This window comes from Vulpes lagopus, chromosome 1 (genome assembly GCF_018345385.1).
Source record: "Vulpes lagopus strain Blue_001 chromosome 1, ASM1834538v1, whole genome shotgun sequence".
Taxonomy (NCBI): Eukaryota; Metazoa; Chordata; class Mammalia; order Carnivora; family Canidae; genus Vulpes; species Vulpes lagopus.
The window spans coordinates 87,396,495-87,409,512 of NC_054824.1; the positions used below are offsets into that span (position 1 = coordinate 87,396,495).

A 13,018-nucleotide genomic window follows, 5' to 3' on the forward strand; every position below is an offset into this window, starting at 1 on the left:
TCCCACAGCAGCCCCCCTCCCCAGTCCCGTCCTCCGAGGAAGCTCCTAGCCTAGCATCTCTAGCCAGAGCCCAGAACTGGAGATCATAATGCCCTTCCCTTGATGTAATGCCAACCACAAGCTCAGGGGAACAGCAGCCATTGCCTGCCATTTCTAACCTTTTCCCAGCTTCCTTCCATTCCAAGGAGAAAACGAGGAACAAGAACTCAGTAATATGATCCCCAATTAACATAAAATAAAAACAACCCAGTCATGTTTTCCATGGGCTTTTCCAACCTCAAACTAAACACATAAAAGGAGGAGAAAGAGATAAAAATATACACATGGAACTATAAATATATACGCTGTCCGCGGATGTACAGCCAAGCACCCTGACCCAAATGAGTATCTGTCTCTAGGAAAACCGAGCAGCCAGATGCAGAAATCTGAGAATTTTCCCTTTCCAAAGTGCAGTGTGATTCCAGACAGGAAGGGAAAGTATCCTGATTCCTTGGCACGGAAGGGGTTAAGTCCTCAGCCATCCTATCCTAAAGTGATTTATGATGATGTGTAGCGTTTCAAAACTTTCCCCCACCCCAAAGCACAGCCCTCTCCTTCCCCACCGAGTCCACTCTCAACGTGCTGAAGTGGGAAGGAGGTGGTGTTTTGCTGATCTGTTAAATTCTTAGCGAAGTTTCCTTGATTTCCAGCGGCTGCTGTTGTTGGGAGTTTGGTTTGGATCAAAACTGAGGTTGTCCTGGCATTTCTGGGACCGAGTCCAGGCAAGAGGAAGAAGAAAAAGAAGGAGAAGGAAAAGAAGAGGAAAGAAAGAAAGAAAGAAAGAAAAAAAAAAAGGTGGAGAGACGTAAAGGAGGGGACAAGCGCAGGAAAAGAAAAAAAAGTCCTTTTTCAACATCACATTCCTGTGTTTTCCCTCAGCCTGGAAAACATATTAATCCCAGTGCTTTCACGCTCGGAAACAAAGGGACTCAGCCAGACTGTGGGGGAAAGGGTGATAAGAAGGATCCTGGAACTCTAAAGAGAGAAAGAGCAAGATTGAGGAGTAGCTGGGACTCCACTCTCAGGGGCGCCCTGTGTCGCCGGCACAGGGGACTGGCACACACAGCCACTCGGGACGAGCAGAAACTACAGACAAATGGAGATGCAAAGCCTCACAAGGACAGCTCCTTTCCCCTCATCCTACTTGTCCAGAAGGTGAAAAGGCAGCCAGGGGAGAGAGGAAAGCAGCTCGGCCCGGGTCAGGACAGGCTGTGGGCCGGTGGCGCCTTTGGGAGCCGGAGCTGCCCGCACCCCCCTTTGTGCTGCTGAGCCGGCTGCGGAGAAGGAGGCTGGGGAGGAAGAGGACCTCATGTAGGAGACTGTCCTGGGACCACGCCTGGGATTGCCTTTTAAACCCTCCGCATTCCATCTCCATGAGCCACAACGTAAGTGTGTAATCCTTTCTGTCCTTGGTGTGCTTGCTTGCTTCTCTGTCGCTCATCCGAAGGCGCGAACTAGGAGTGTTGTCATATATGGTTCGTGTGCCCAGTGTGCCTCTGCCCTGGAGCATCCGAGCGCCGCGGAGCAGGGCAGCGCTGCCCCGACCCCGGCCCTGCCCGCGGGCCTTCCTGCTTCCTGCAACTGTCCCTGCTGAGCGCTGACAGATTACCTGGGTTTGAAAGCAACAGGATGCCACCCTTCTTGCCAGCGCCTGACCTCCCTGCCTCTCCTCTCACCGCCCCTTCCCCCCACCCCCCACCCCTTGGCCAAGACAGAGAAAGAGAAAATGCCCAGTTCTGTTTGCAATTAAATGATTTTTTCTTTTTCTTCTCTCTCTCTCTTCTCTCCATTCTCCCTCTTCCTCTCCGCCCTCCGACCCTGCTGCCTTTCAAAGCGGACTGCACAATGACATGGACAACGGCACTCAGCTTTGCCATGCTGGTGGCGGTGTGGCTGGTGTGCGGCTCCGAACCCCACCTCCCTGCCGCGAAGAGGGGGAGCCACGGGGGGCGGAGAGCACCCCTGGTGTCCCCAGCCCCCAGAAGGCCGGCGCGGCTTCTGAGGCACGCGGGGAGGTCCCGGGGGATCGGGAGAGGCGCCCTGGAGGAGCCGAGCCTCCCGCCTCCCCTAAGGAGGACGGGTGTGCCGGTGCCCAGGGCGGCGCCCCCCGCGCCCCCCGCGCCCCCCGCGCCCCCCGCGAGGCCTAAGCAGAGACCAGGGGCCCCCAGGTCCCCCCGGGACATGATCCGAGACGAGGGGACCTCGGCTCGCTCGAGGCCCTCGCGATGGCCCGCGGGGTCCGGCTCGCCCAACGTCCTGGCCAGCTTCGCGGGCAAGAGCCGGGTGTGGGTCATCTCGGCCCCTCACGCCTCCGAGGGCTACTACCGGCTCATGATGAGCCTGCTGAAGGACGACGTGTACTGCGAGCTGGCGGAGAGGCACATCCAGCAGATCGTGCTGTTCCACCGCGCGGGCGACGAGGCGGGCAAGGTGCGCAGGATCGGCAGCGACGGCCGCGTGCGGGAGCAGCGCCTGGAGCCGGGCCTCGTGCCCAGGCTGATGAGCTTCCTGCAGCTGGAGCACGGCAAGTTCGGCATGGTGCTGCTGCGCAAGACGCTGCAGGTGGAGGAGCGCTACCCGTACCCCGTCCGGCTGGAGGCCCTGTACGAGCTCATCGACCAGGGCCCCGTCCGCAGGCTGGAGAAGATCCGGCAGAAGGGCTTCGTGCAGAAATGCAAGGCCTCCGGGGTCGAGGGCCAGGTGCTGCAGGAGGACGGGAGCGACGGCGGCGGCGGCGGCGAGCAGGGCCGCGGCAGGCCCAGCGCGCCCAGAAGGGCGGCCACCGCGCCCCCCGCCCCCGCCCCGGCCCCGACCCCGACCCCCGCCCCCGCCCCCAGGGCCGCCCCCCCGCCCCCCGCCGCAGCCCCCGGCCGCCCGGCGAGCCCCACGGCCCCGCCCGCCACGCAGAGGCCCGCGACCCCCAGGGCGCCCCCGGCCTCCGCCGCCCCCCACGGCCTCTCCCCGCAGCCGCGCAGGGAGAGGCCGCAGGGCGCCCGCAGGCCCGGCAAGGCGGGCGGCTTGGAGAGCCCGGCCGCGCCCCCCCCCACGGCGCCCGGGCAGGGGCAGGGGCAGGGCCAGGGCCAGGGGCAGGGGCAGGGGCAGGGCCAGGGGCAGGGCCAGGCCGCGCGCGCCCGGGACAACCGCACCGACCGGCGGGAGCACGGCCCCCGGGGCCCCGAGGGCGGGCCCGCGCACCCCAAGCCCGCCAAGGGCAAGGCCGCCCCGAACAAAGGCCAGGACAGAACCGGGAGCAACGAGTTCGAGAGTAAGTATGACCCGGGCAGGCCCGGCGCCTCTCCGCGGGACCCCGAGCTGCGGGGGGGCGACGGCCCCGCTCCCAAGGCCAAGGCGAGGGAGGCCAAACAGCACGAGAAGCTCGAGAAGCTCGAGAAGCCCGAGAAGGAGAAGAGGAAGAAGCTGAAAAGCCAGAAGGCAGACAAGCTGCTCAAGGCCAAGAAGGATAAGGCCGAGAAAAAGAGCCGGCAGGAGAAGGAGAAGAGCAAGAAGAAAAAGGCAGGTAAAACGGAGCAGGAGGGCTACCTGACGCCCACGGCGCAGCACGTGGCTCAGAGTCCCGGGAAGTCGGTGACCCGCCTGCTGGGGTCCTTTGAAGGCAAACGGAGGCTGCTCGTAAGTAATCTTCTCCCCAGCTTTGTTCTGTGGGCTGCGCAGGGCAGGGTCGTAGGGGTGCTTTATTTATTTATTTATTTATTTATTTATTTATTTTTAAATTTTTTTTCTAAAGTCATGTTGCTGGATGGCAGACTGTGGCTGAACCTGTGCCATGTCAGGGAGATCAGGAGGCTTGTCTTGAAAGGGCTGCCAGGCCAGAAGCTCCTCTTGGTTTGGTGCTCTGTGGCCCCAAGGTTGCAGACTCAGTGGCCACGGGCCCTTAGACCTAAGCGTAAGGAAGCACCTCTGCTGGGGTTCTTCCAAACCCGTCCTTACCCGTCTCCCATCCTGAGCTCTCTCTTCCGATGGAGAGTTCTTTTTTTCCTTTATTTTATTATATTTATTTATTTATGCATGAGAGATAGAGAGAGAGAGGGAGAGAGGCAGAGACACAGGCAGAGGGAGAAGCAGGCTCCGTGCAGGGAGCCCCACGTGGGACTCGATCCGGGGTCTCCAGGATCAGGCCCTGGGCTGAAGGCGGTGCTAAACCGCTGAGCCACCCGGGCTGCCCCCCAACCGGGAGTTCTGAGTATAGCTCCCTTTTACCAAATTCAAAGAATAAAAGAAGAACAAAGGAGTTCCTAAAAGGGCAAGCGTTGACTATGGTCACAACTTGGGAAAAGGATTTATCTTCGTGAGCTTAGGAACTAGAAGCATGCGCATGGGGAACTGGTCAAGTTTTTTTCCTTTTTCTCCTGGTTAGGTCTATATGAGAGTGGAAGCCTCAAAGAGGAAAGTAAGGCAGCTTGGGTGGAGAGTGGGCATGTATGACTGGGAGCCGGGAAGGGCCCTTGTCTGTGTGACCCTCCCAGATACTTTAAAACCAGCCGGTTGAAGTCTTCTCCCCTCCAAGACTGCCTCTCCCATCACTGTCCAAGTAAGAGGCCAAAAAGACAGAATGGGGAACTGGGTTAATTGTTCCAATCTCCAGTACGCTAGAGACAGAGGTCAGTTTGTCCTGTGTCTCTGTCCACTGAGTGTGTGCGTGTGTGTGTGCGTGCGTGTGCACGTGCGTGCTTGCATGCAGGTGAAAGGAGATAAGCAAGTCGTGCTTTCACTTTGCCTTTCAGTGTTCCTGAAGCCACTGATACTGAGCAAGCCATAGGTCCATCTCAAGAGCTCTCTCTCTTTGGGTCATTACTTGCCTCCATCCAAAGAATGATAAAAGAATCTAGTCAAGCCCTGGGAAGCCTTTGGAAAGAAATCAATCCCATCCTAAATGTAAGGGCAGTTCTCATCAGCCACGTGAGAGTGGCTCCTTCTCCTCTCCATGTCTCCTTGTCCCCTCTTTTAGTGCCCTTCCGAGATCTTTACCCCTTCTTAATGCTGTCATTTTACTTACTCCACGCTGTCAAGGGGGAGAAGGTGCAGTACAATCATTGCAGAGAAAAGGATCAGTAAATTAATGTCACGCAGTGTGGGGTCAGGAACGATTTTTTTCCGATCCGTGGGCGGGAAGGAGACATCTCATGCCACTGAGGACAGCATTTGTCCTACTAAAGGCACAAGGTGACCGCAGCCTGCATTATCCCCATCCAAAGAAATAGGCACTCTTCTCTCAAGGCATCTCTCAAAGGGGCTTTTACTTTTTCCAGTCTGGTCTAAATTTGGATTAATGATCTGAGCAGAAAGGCGCTGGTGTCCATTGATCGTTAGTGGTCTCAAAAAATTTAAATTTGCATTTGAAATGTTACTCAGAGCAGAATCCCTGGTGGTGTTTATCATGGGTGGGGTACGTCCCAAAATTCTCTTAACAGGTCCACGATGATGTACCTATGTATTAGAACAAAACTCAAGTTTTCATTGATTACACAGGTTTGGGTGTGTGTCTGCTGTTACGTTATTTTTTTTTTGTATATTTTACCCATTTTTAAACAGAGCTTTAAAGTATATAACGTAACTAGCAGAGGATAGGCTGTATGCTAGAGCAGTTTAACAGCTACTTGGTTATTTTCAGAGTACATAAATTTAAATGAGACTATTTTAGTCAGAGCCAAAGGAATCATTCATTTCAGAGGAACATTCTATCCGGTACTTAAATGTTTGTTACAGAACCCCAGGGAGCCAACTGCTCTCTTTGTGGTGTGGGCAAACCTTACTAGTGTGCTCCTCCTGAGGACCTAGGACTTTGTCCAGGAGGCTAAAGCACATCACCCAAGCCTGGCCATTCAGGCAACGGGGCAGGTGAAGTGTTCCTCTGGGCAGCTTTTAAGCAGGGGGAAAATAATCATGGGTAAAATATCAGGATTGTAATTGTGCACCCATCTGGCAAATACTTCCATTGCCCCGGGTTTGTGAGTCAAAAGAAAGAGGTTTTCATACTCTATCCCCGATATTAGTCATGCCTTTCTTTTCTCCCCTTTTGCTCTACTCCCTTAGTCAGGGATTTGAAAGCCCAGCTGGGTATTTTCTGCTTTAAGCAGTAACCCTGATCATAAATTTCTAGCAAATGAAATTCAAGCGACAGCCTCTGCTGATGTCATGTGAGGCAAAACAGAACCCAGCTGGGATTGCTCATTGCCATGAGCAAAGAGTGTTGCTCTTTGGGGCTGGCAAGAGAACCGGGTTTGTTATGAGGAAGAAAGTACCAATAGGAGGCAGTTCAGTCTTACCATCCCACATGTGCCCAGCTGATGATCATATCAGAAATGTGTTTTCTGGAAAGCTTATATCTAAAATGCGAATGGATTAGAAAAGACAAGATGAAATTAAAAAAAAAAATGATACGATCTCAAAAGACGGAGAGAAAAGAAATCTATTTCACCAGGCAGAGAAGAGACTTGGGTTTCTGGGTGAAAATGCTGGTTGGTGCCATGTATCTTTTTTCCACTCATTTTCCCCGTGAAACATGCTGATGTTATTCAGGAAGTTTGGTGATTCAATTAATATTCACTAAGGCTTAGCACTCTCCGAGCCGTAAAAATACCCTGACAACATGTACCTCCAACTGGCTTCGGCCTACTCCGTGTGCTCAAACCGAAATGAGGTTAGATGCCAAGAAATCATGCAGGACTTTTAGCTCATCTTCCCAGTTTTTCAGTAACCTGATGCCCAAACTACAATATATCATACACCCCTACTAGGGCTTTACATTTATTTATATCATTCTTTGGATGTGAAAATATCATGTAGCTGCTCCATACCCCCTTTTTAGAGAAACAATGGCCACAGTGGTGAACAGCATCGAGGGGCCTTTCAAGGAGCTGCAGGTAGAACCAGGTGTTCTATTCTGAGGCCAGAGGTCAGTCCTTCAAACCCTCTGCCTCTCAGTCTATAAATCAGAAAAGGGCACATCCCGCGAGGTGCTTTGCCGAAGCTGTGAGGTTTAACTGTCACAACAACCCTATGAGGAAGGACTTATTAACTCCACTGTACAATCAAGAAAAAAAGCTTTGAGAGTTTGAGAAGTTTCCCAAGGTGTGCAGCTAATACCTGGCAAAGTCAGAATTAGAACTCAGGTCTGTTTAATTTTAAATTTCATACTCCAGCCACTCTCCTCATTCTGCCTTCCTATGGGTGTGAGCCTCCATGGTCATATGCCATAAAGTGGAGAGGAAACTGAGATACTATCCTGTTAGTTAATCAATGCAAATGTTTTAGAATTCACTTTTAACCTTAAATTACTCAGATAAATGGTAAGGTCTATCAATTGTCAACATTTTGTGCTAAGCAACAGTGTAGAGGCTCTGTCCTTAATATACCCAGCTGTTTCTCTTCACCTGAGCTCTCTGGCTTGCCTGGGGGTCAGTCGAGAATGACAGAATGAATCCCAGTTAACCTGACCCCTCAGACTGGTTGGTGCCAGTTCGAGCACACGGTACGGATATAGAAGAGGCATTTATCACTAAAACAGTGGACTATGTGGAGTAGAGCTGAAAAGCCATCAGCTTGTGCCCTGAGATGTACCCACTTGTCATGAGCAAGAGGCCTCATAATGCAGAATTACAGACTCCATTTCAACTTTAAGCACACTGGAGACTGAATCTCCTGTAATTCACTTGGGTTCATACATTTAAACTTACCTCAGAAATTTGGGTACTGGGAGAATAATCGACTTATTTGGTTTAATTTTAGAAAGGGTATTAAGCTCTGCTTTACTAAGGCGTATACTAGCTTGAATGATACTTTCAGAGTCCTGTAAAGATCTGGTGCTTTGAGCCTAACACAGTGCTTAGAATAAGCTGAGACCTAAAATACCTTCCCTCTCACATCTTCCCATTCTGGTTTGCTCCTTTCACTTATGCAGACTGGCTTCATTATATTCTGAAGCTCCTTGTGCCAATGCACCAGTTGGAACAGAAACATAAAAAAGAACCACAACGCAGTTCTGAATTCATGATACATGCCCTGATTTATCACCACCAAACTGGAAAGAGGCCAAGTGTCAGACAATAATGTTTAGTGAGAAGTGCGAGGATGCCCTTTTTACGAAGAGGGGACTGGACACGGTTACCATGTCAAACACCATTTGAAAGACTGCCAGACTCAACAATGAATGGGACGGAGGTGTCAGTACACAAGGAAAGAGTGGCTGAAATATGTTCCCTTGGTCAGCCTCTTCTACTGTCCCTGAGGCAAGCTAGAGAGTAGACTAAATGCAAAAGAGGGGTGGGTCCTTTAGCAGCTGGTTTGCAGGCGGCATCTGGCATCTAGACATTTCTAAGCAGGGGACCACCCCTCCTCTCCTCTGTCTGGAGTGATCTATGGAACCTGAGGAACAGAGGCCAGCATTTGAACAGCAATTGAAAGGAGCAAGTGGCCATTGTGGGCTAGGAAAGATGTGAAGGAGGATGCTGCATTTGAAGACTGCCTGTGTGCCATTAAGGTGGAGGGGAGGGGAGAGCATCCTGGGTGGAAAGATGTGAAGGAGGATGCTGCATTTGAAGACTGCCTGTGTGCCATTAAGGTGGAGGGGAGGGGAGAGCATCCTGGGTGGAAAGATGTGAAGGAGGATGCTGCATTTGAAGACTGCCTGTGTGCCATTAAGGTGGAGGGGAGGGGAGAGCATCCTGGGTGGAAGAGGTAGGCGCCAAGGCAGAGGAAGGAATGAGAGTCAGCTCCTCAGAGGCAACACACACCTAGGGTGCTTGTGTGCACACAGCCTATATATATTTCTCTTTCTTTCTTTCTTTCTTTCTTTCTTTCTTTCTTTCTTTCTTTCTTTCTTTCTTTCTTCTCTTTCTTCTCTTCTCTTTCTTCTCTTTCTTCTCTTTCTTCTTGATTCTCACTACTATTATCAGGGAAGTTGTTTCACCCTAAAGATGCAAAGGCCAAGCTTCATAAGGCTAAGTGGCCTGGTGGAGGCTAAAGGTAGCCAGCGTTGAACAAGGAACAAGTGCAGACCCTCCCACCCTACAGTCACCCTTTCTTTGTGCCACTCTGCCCAGATTCCTTTCATTTCATAACTGAGACCAATCTGGCCATGGAGTGAAGAGGTCACGTAAGGGAGGAAACAGGAGGAAAGGTTAGCAAGAGGGAGCCTGGGGCCAGGTTGTGGAGGGAGGAAATGAGTCATGCAAAATAAATGTCACCTCATGGGTAGGTTAAGGCATCCCTCAGCACAGGTCCTGAGGTGAAAATAAACATCAGGGCTATTTATTTATTTATTTATTTATTTATTTATTTATTCCCACTGGGTACCCAGTGGCCTCAGGCTACTGTGTTCAGAGGTTCTAAGAGAAGCTGCCAGGCCGGGTCGGGGGAAGGTCCTGTATTATTCTATGCTGTCTGAAATTCCCAGTTGTGCACAAGAGGGAGAAGCAGACCAGAGGGAGCTTTGAGGACTCTTGTAATCCTGTCCTATCATGATCTGGCCACGGGCTGTAAAGGTCCATGGCAAAGTATGACAAGAATGAAATGGAATCTATGTATGGCTTTGAAGTTACAAAGGCAGGTGATTATCAGTCATCTAGCACGTGGGCAGCTGTGCCCTACAGACTCCTCTAAATATATTCTAAATACAGGTATATCCTTCGCTTAGAGAATCGAGTCCAAAATCATTACTAGTAAATCTTACCTTTGTTTCTATTTTGTGTTTTCACTTAAACATTCATTTATTTCAAAATAGCGTGTTTGTGAGCAAAGAAAGGCCAGAAGGAAAAACCTAAAACCAACGGAAAAGAAAGTTCTAAGATATGGGCCACCATCAAAACCTGGAAAAATATGTTCAAATGTCATAAAACCAATTAAACTGACAAAGAAAGCAAAAATACCATCACCGTATCTTTTTATAGCCACTTCAAATCTCTCTTAAGGCTAAGTATGAATCAGTGAATAAATTTAACGAAATATTATTTTTCCTCTTGGGAAATTACATTTCTAAAATAAGCATGTTCTACCCACCTTGGTCCTCTGAACTGGCATGTAAACACAAACTCAAAAATAAACAAAATCATGGCTACTTAAATAAATAACAACCTGAGGGGAAAAAATAACTTCATCCCAGAAGAATCTTTGTTAACGTTCCATTCAAAAGTTATTGAACGCATGATTTCCACGAGGGGTAGTATTTTGTCAAGCACACGGAATTTTTAAAAGAGAAAGCCTGCAGGCAACAATAAACACATCTCTGACAGAGAAGGATAAATAGCAGTGTCAAGCTGGGGGCAGATTTACTAACCATTTTGATAAAGTCTTTGGAAGAGGTTAACAACATGGCACCTCCACCCCCACCCCCCGAAAAATGCCAAGCTAATAGCCATAAACTTCAGAAATATTTTGTAAGGTTTGATGGGTAAGTAGAAAAGTGGCTGATAAATTTGAATGTGGTCAGGTTTGAGAAAGTGTATAGAGGCTGGTCTCGAAGCCAAGTGATGAGTTAGCAGACAGTGAATCGACAGTGTTCATGTAGACAACAGCCTAGTGAACTCTTTGGAGTCAGAGAGCTCAACAAAGCTCTGGTCATCATCTCTGGTCATCATCAGAATGAAATTTCACGTCCTTCCATCTCCAGGGCGAAGAGCACCATGCCCGCTCACTCGTGGCGTGTGGTACATAGTTATGGTTTCTGCCCATGAAAAACCTGGTAAAATTGGAGAAGGCTCATTAAAAGTCTACAAAAATAATCAAGGAAGTAGAAAAGCTTTTATATCCAGTTAGATGGAAACATTGAGACATTCTTAGGGCATTCAACAGGAGCCATAAAAATGGAGGGTATCCTCCTTTTATCCAAAATTACAAAATATGCTTTCCCAGATGGCTCTGGTGACTGCAGCATCTCTTTCTTTTGCTCTGTCTTTCCTCTTTTTTCCCCGAGAAGTCAGGGGTTCAAAGTGAGCATGAAAGACACACAGGGGCTAGTTGATAAATGCCAGGTCTGAATTATATATAGAAGGCTGAACTGAAAGAGTAAAATCCATCCTGTTGGGGGTCTCCAGCATCACAGAGGTCTGCCACAAGCTCTGTACAGGCCCAGTGTGACAAAACATAGGCCATAAAGCCATCCCCAAAATTTTCTGCAAGGTTGCCTAGAAAACACTCTTAAGTCGTTGAATGTTCCATAGTGCCCTAGGCCTGGCTAGGAAGCTCTGTCAACCCTGTGGGACATGAAACAAAAGAGTAGTAACCATTGAATTCACAAATGTCTGAGCATCCAGTTAGGGTAATAAAGACCAAAGGAAGGTAGGGGGGTTAGCACTTATGGAACAATGATTACATGTCAAGTACTCTGTAATGTTCACAACAGCTTTGCAAAATAAGTATTCCTGTGCCAAGTTCACAAATGAAAAACTAGGATGGCTGAAGACTAGCAATAAAGATAACTAGTGGGAATAGATAACTCTAAGGTATCTGGAGCCATTTAAAAAAAAAAAAAAAGAAGGGGACCTTTCCACATGGCCTGTCTTGGCCCTCATTATGCTAACTGCCCAGGAGAGCACCTTGGTTTAGTTGACTTTAGTGTCAGTCACTACCCAGCCCTCTATTCCAAATCATCCCTTTGGATTTTGCCTCTGCGGGCAACTATCATTGTGAACTAATGTTTGCTTGCCTCCACCCACCTCTAGCTGATCACGGCCCTGAAGGCTGAGAACAACATGTATGTGCAGCAGAGAGATGAGTATCTGGAAAGTTTCTGCAAGATGGCCACCAGGAAAATCTCCGTGATCACCATCTTCGGCCCTTTCAACAACAGCACCATGAAAATCGACCACTTCCAGCTAGGTTCTCTTAAATATTTTAATTGCATTATTGTTTTTCTCCTATTTAAGGTAGGGCAAGCTTTATGGGAGAGGTCAGCGGGGAATTAAGAGGAAAATTCAGATATTCAGAGGGTTCTTTCCTTGTGGTAACAAAGGTCAGTTTACCTCCTATTTATGTAACTATTCTGGATGGTTTTGGTGTAAGATTTTTGGCACTTTAAAATGAAAAAACACGCAAGCCTTCTATGATCTGAAAGTCAATAAGGTGGAGAAAAACCAGAGAAGCAATACAGTTGGTGGGAGAGCCGGTAGGGTATGTAGACAGTTTCTTCTGGATGCGGAATCTTCTGGCGTGTGAATAATACCATCTGATCTTCCTGCTGCCTTCATGCTGCAGGTGACTCACTCACAGATGGGGACCTGCCAGACCCTTGGAAGCACTTGACTCTGGCAAGCCTGGGGAGGGCTGAGAAAGGCTATTTAGCTAAATGAAAAGTCACTGAAAATATGGACTGTCCTGCACCCAAGTCTTTTGGAGAGCCAAAGAATTTGGCTCAATGTAGAGTTTTCACAATTTTTCATATTAATGGTGCGTGTGAGGCTCATGAGGCGTACAGCTCAGCACTGGGCAGCTAACTCCTTGCAGTTCTCATGGGAATGTTGCAAGACTTACTGTGAGTAGTTTGATCGCAGAGTCAGAAGCCCCAGATCTGACCCACCCAATTTCTTTTACAATCATTACATCTCTGGGGCTTTATGTTTAAAAACAAACAAACAAACAAACAAAAAAACCCCCAAAAAACACAACTTTTTCCCTTCATGCATTCTCTACTTTTTAAACTTTTTATTTTAACTACAACGAAAGTCCTTCATACTTTACCAGTTGCATATCCTGCATATTTTTCATAAAGTACATCTCCTCTGAAAGAATATAAAACATATTTTCCCTATTAGTTAACATTTAACTTCAATATATATGACACATTATCTCACAGATTTTTCTGTCATGTGATCTTGATGTAATAGAATGCGTAGCAGTCATAATTATGCCATGACAATGCCAGTTTGATTTGAATATTGTCTGGCTTCTAAATCATATTTAAAAATTTTTTTTATATATATTTTAAAAATTGTACCTAAGGGGCGTCTGGGTGGCTCAGATGGCTAAG

The 13,018-nt window shown here is 48.8% G+C and overlaps 1 protein-coding gene across 1 annotated transcript in view; it reads left to right on the forward strand.

Moving 5' to 3' along the window:
* Window positions 1–569: 569 nt before the first annotated feature.
* The window catches only part of CCDC80 (coiled-coil domain containing 80), a 37,709-nt gene continuing 25,260 nt past the window's right edge, over window positions 570–13,018 (forward strand). Inside the window, exons 1-3 of the mRNA XM_041771732.1 lie at window positions 570–1,424; window positions 1,874–3,669; window positions 11,715–11,871. Of these exons, the coding sequence (XP_041627666.1) occupies window positions 1,885–3,669; window positions 11,715–11,871 (1,942 nt within the window). The 5' untranslated portion in view covers window positions 570–1,424; window positions 1,874–1,884. The remainder of the gene's footprint in view (window positions 1,425–1,873; window positions 3,670–11,714; window positions 11,872–13,018) is intronic.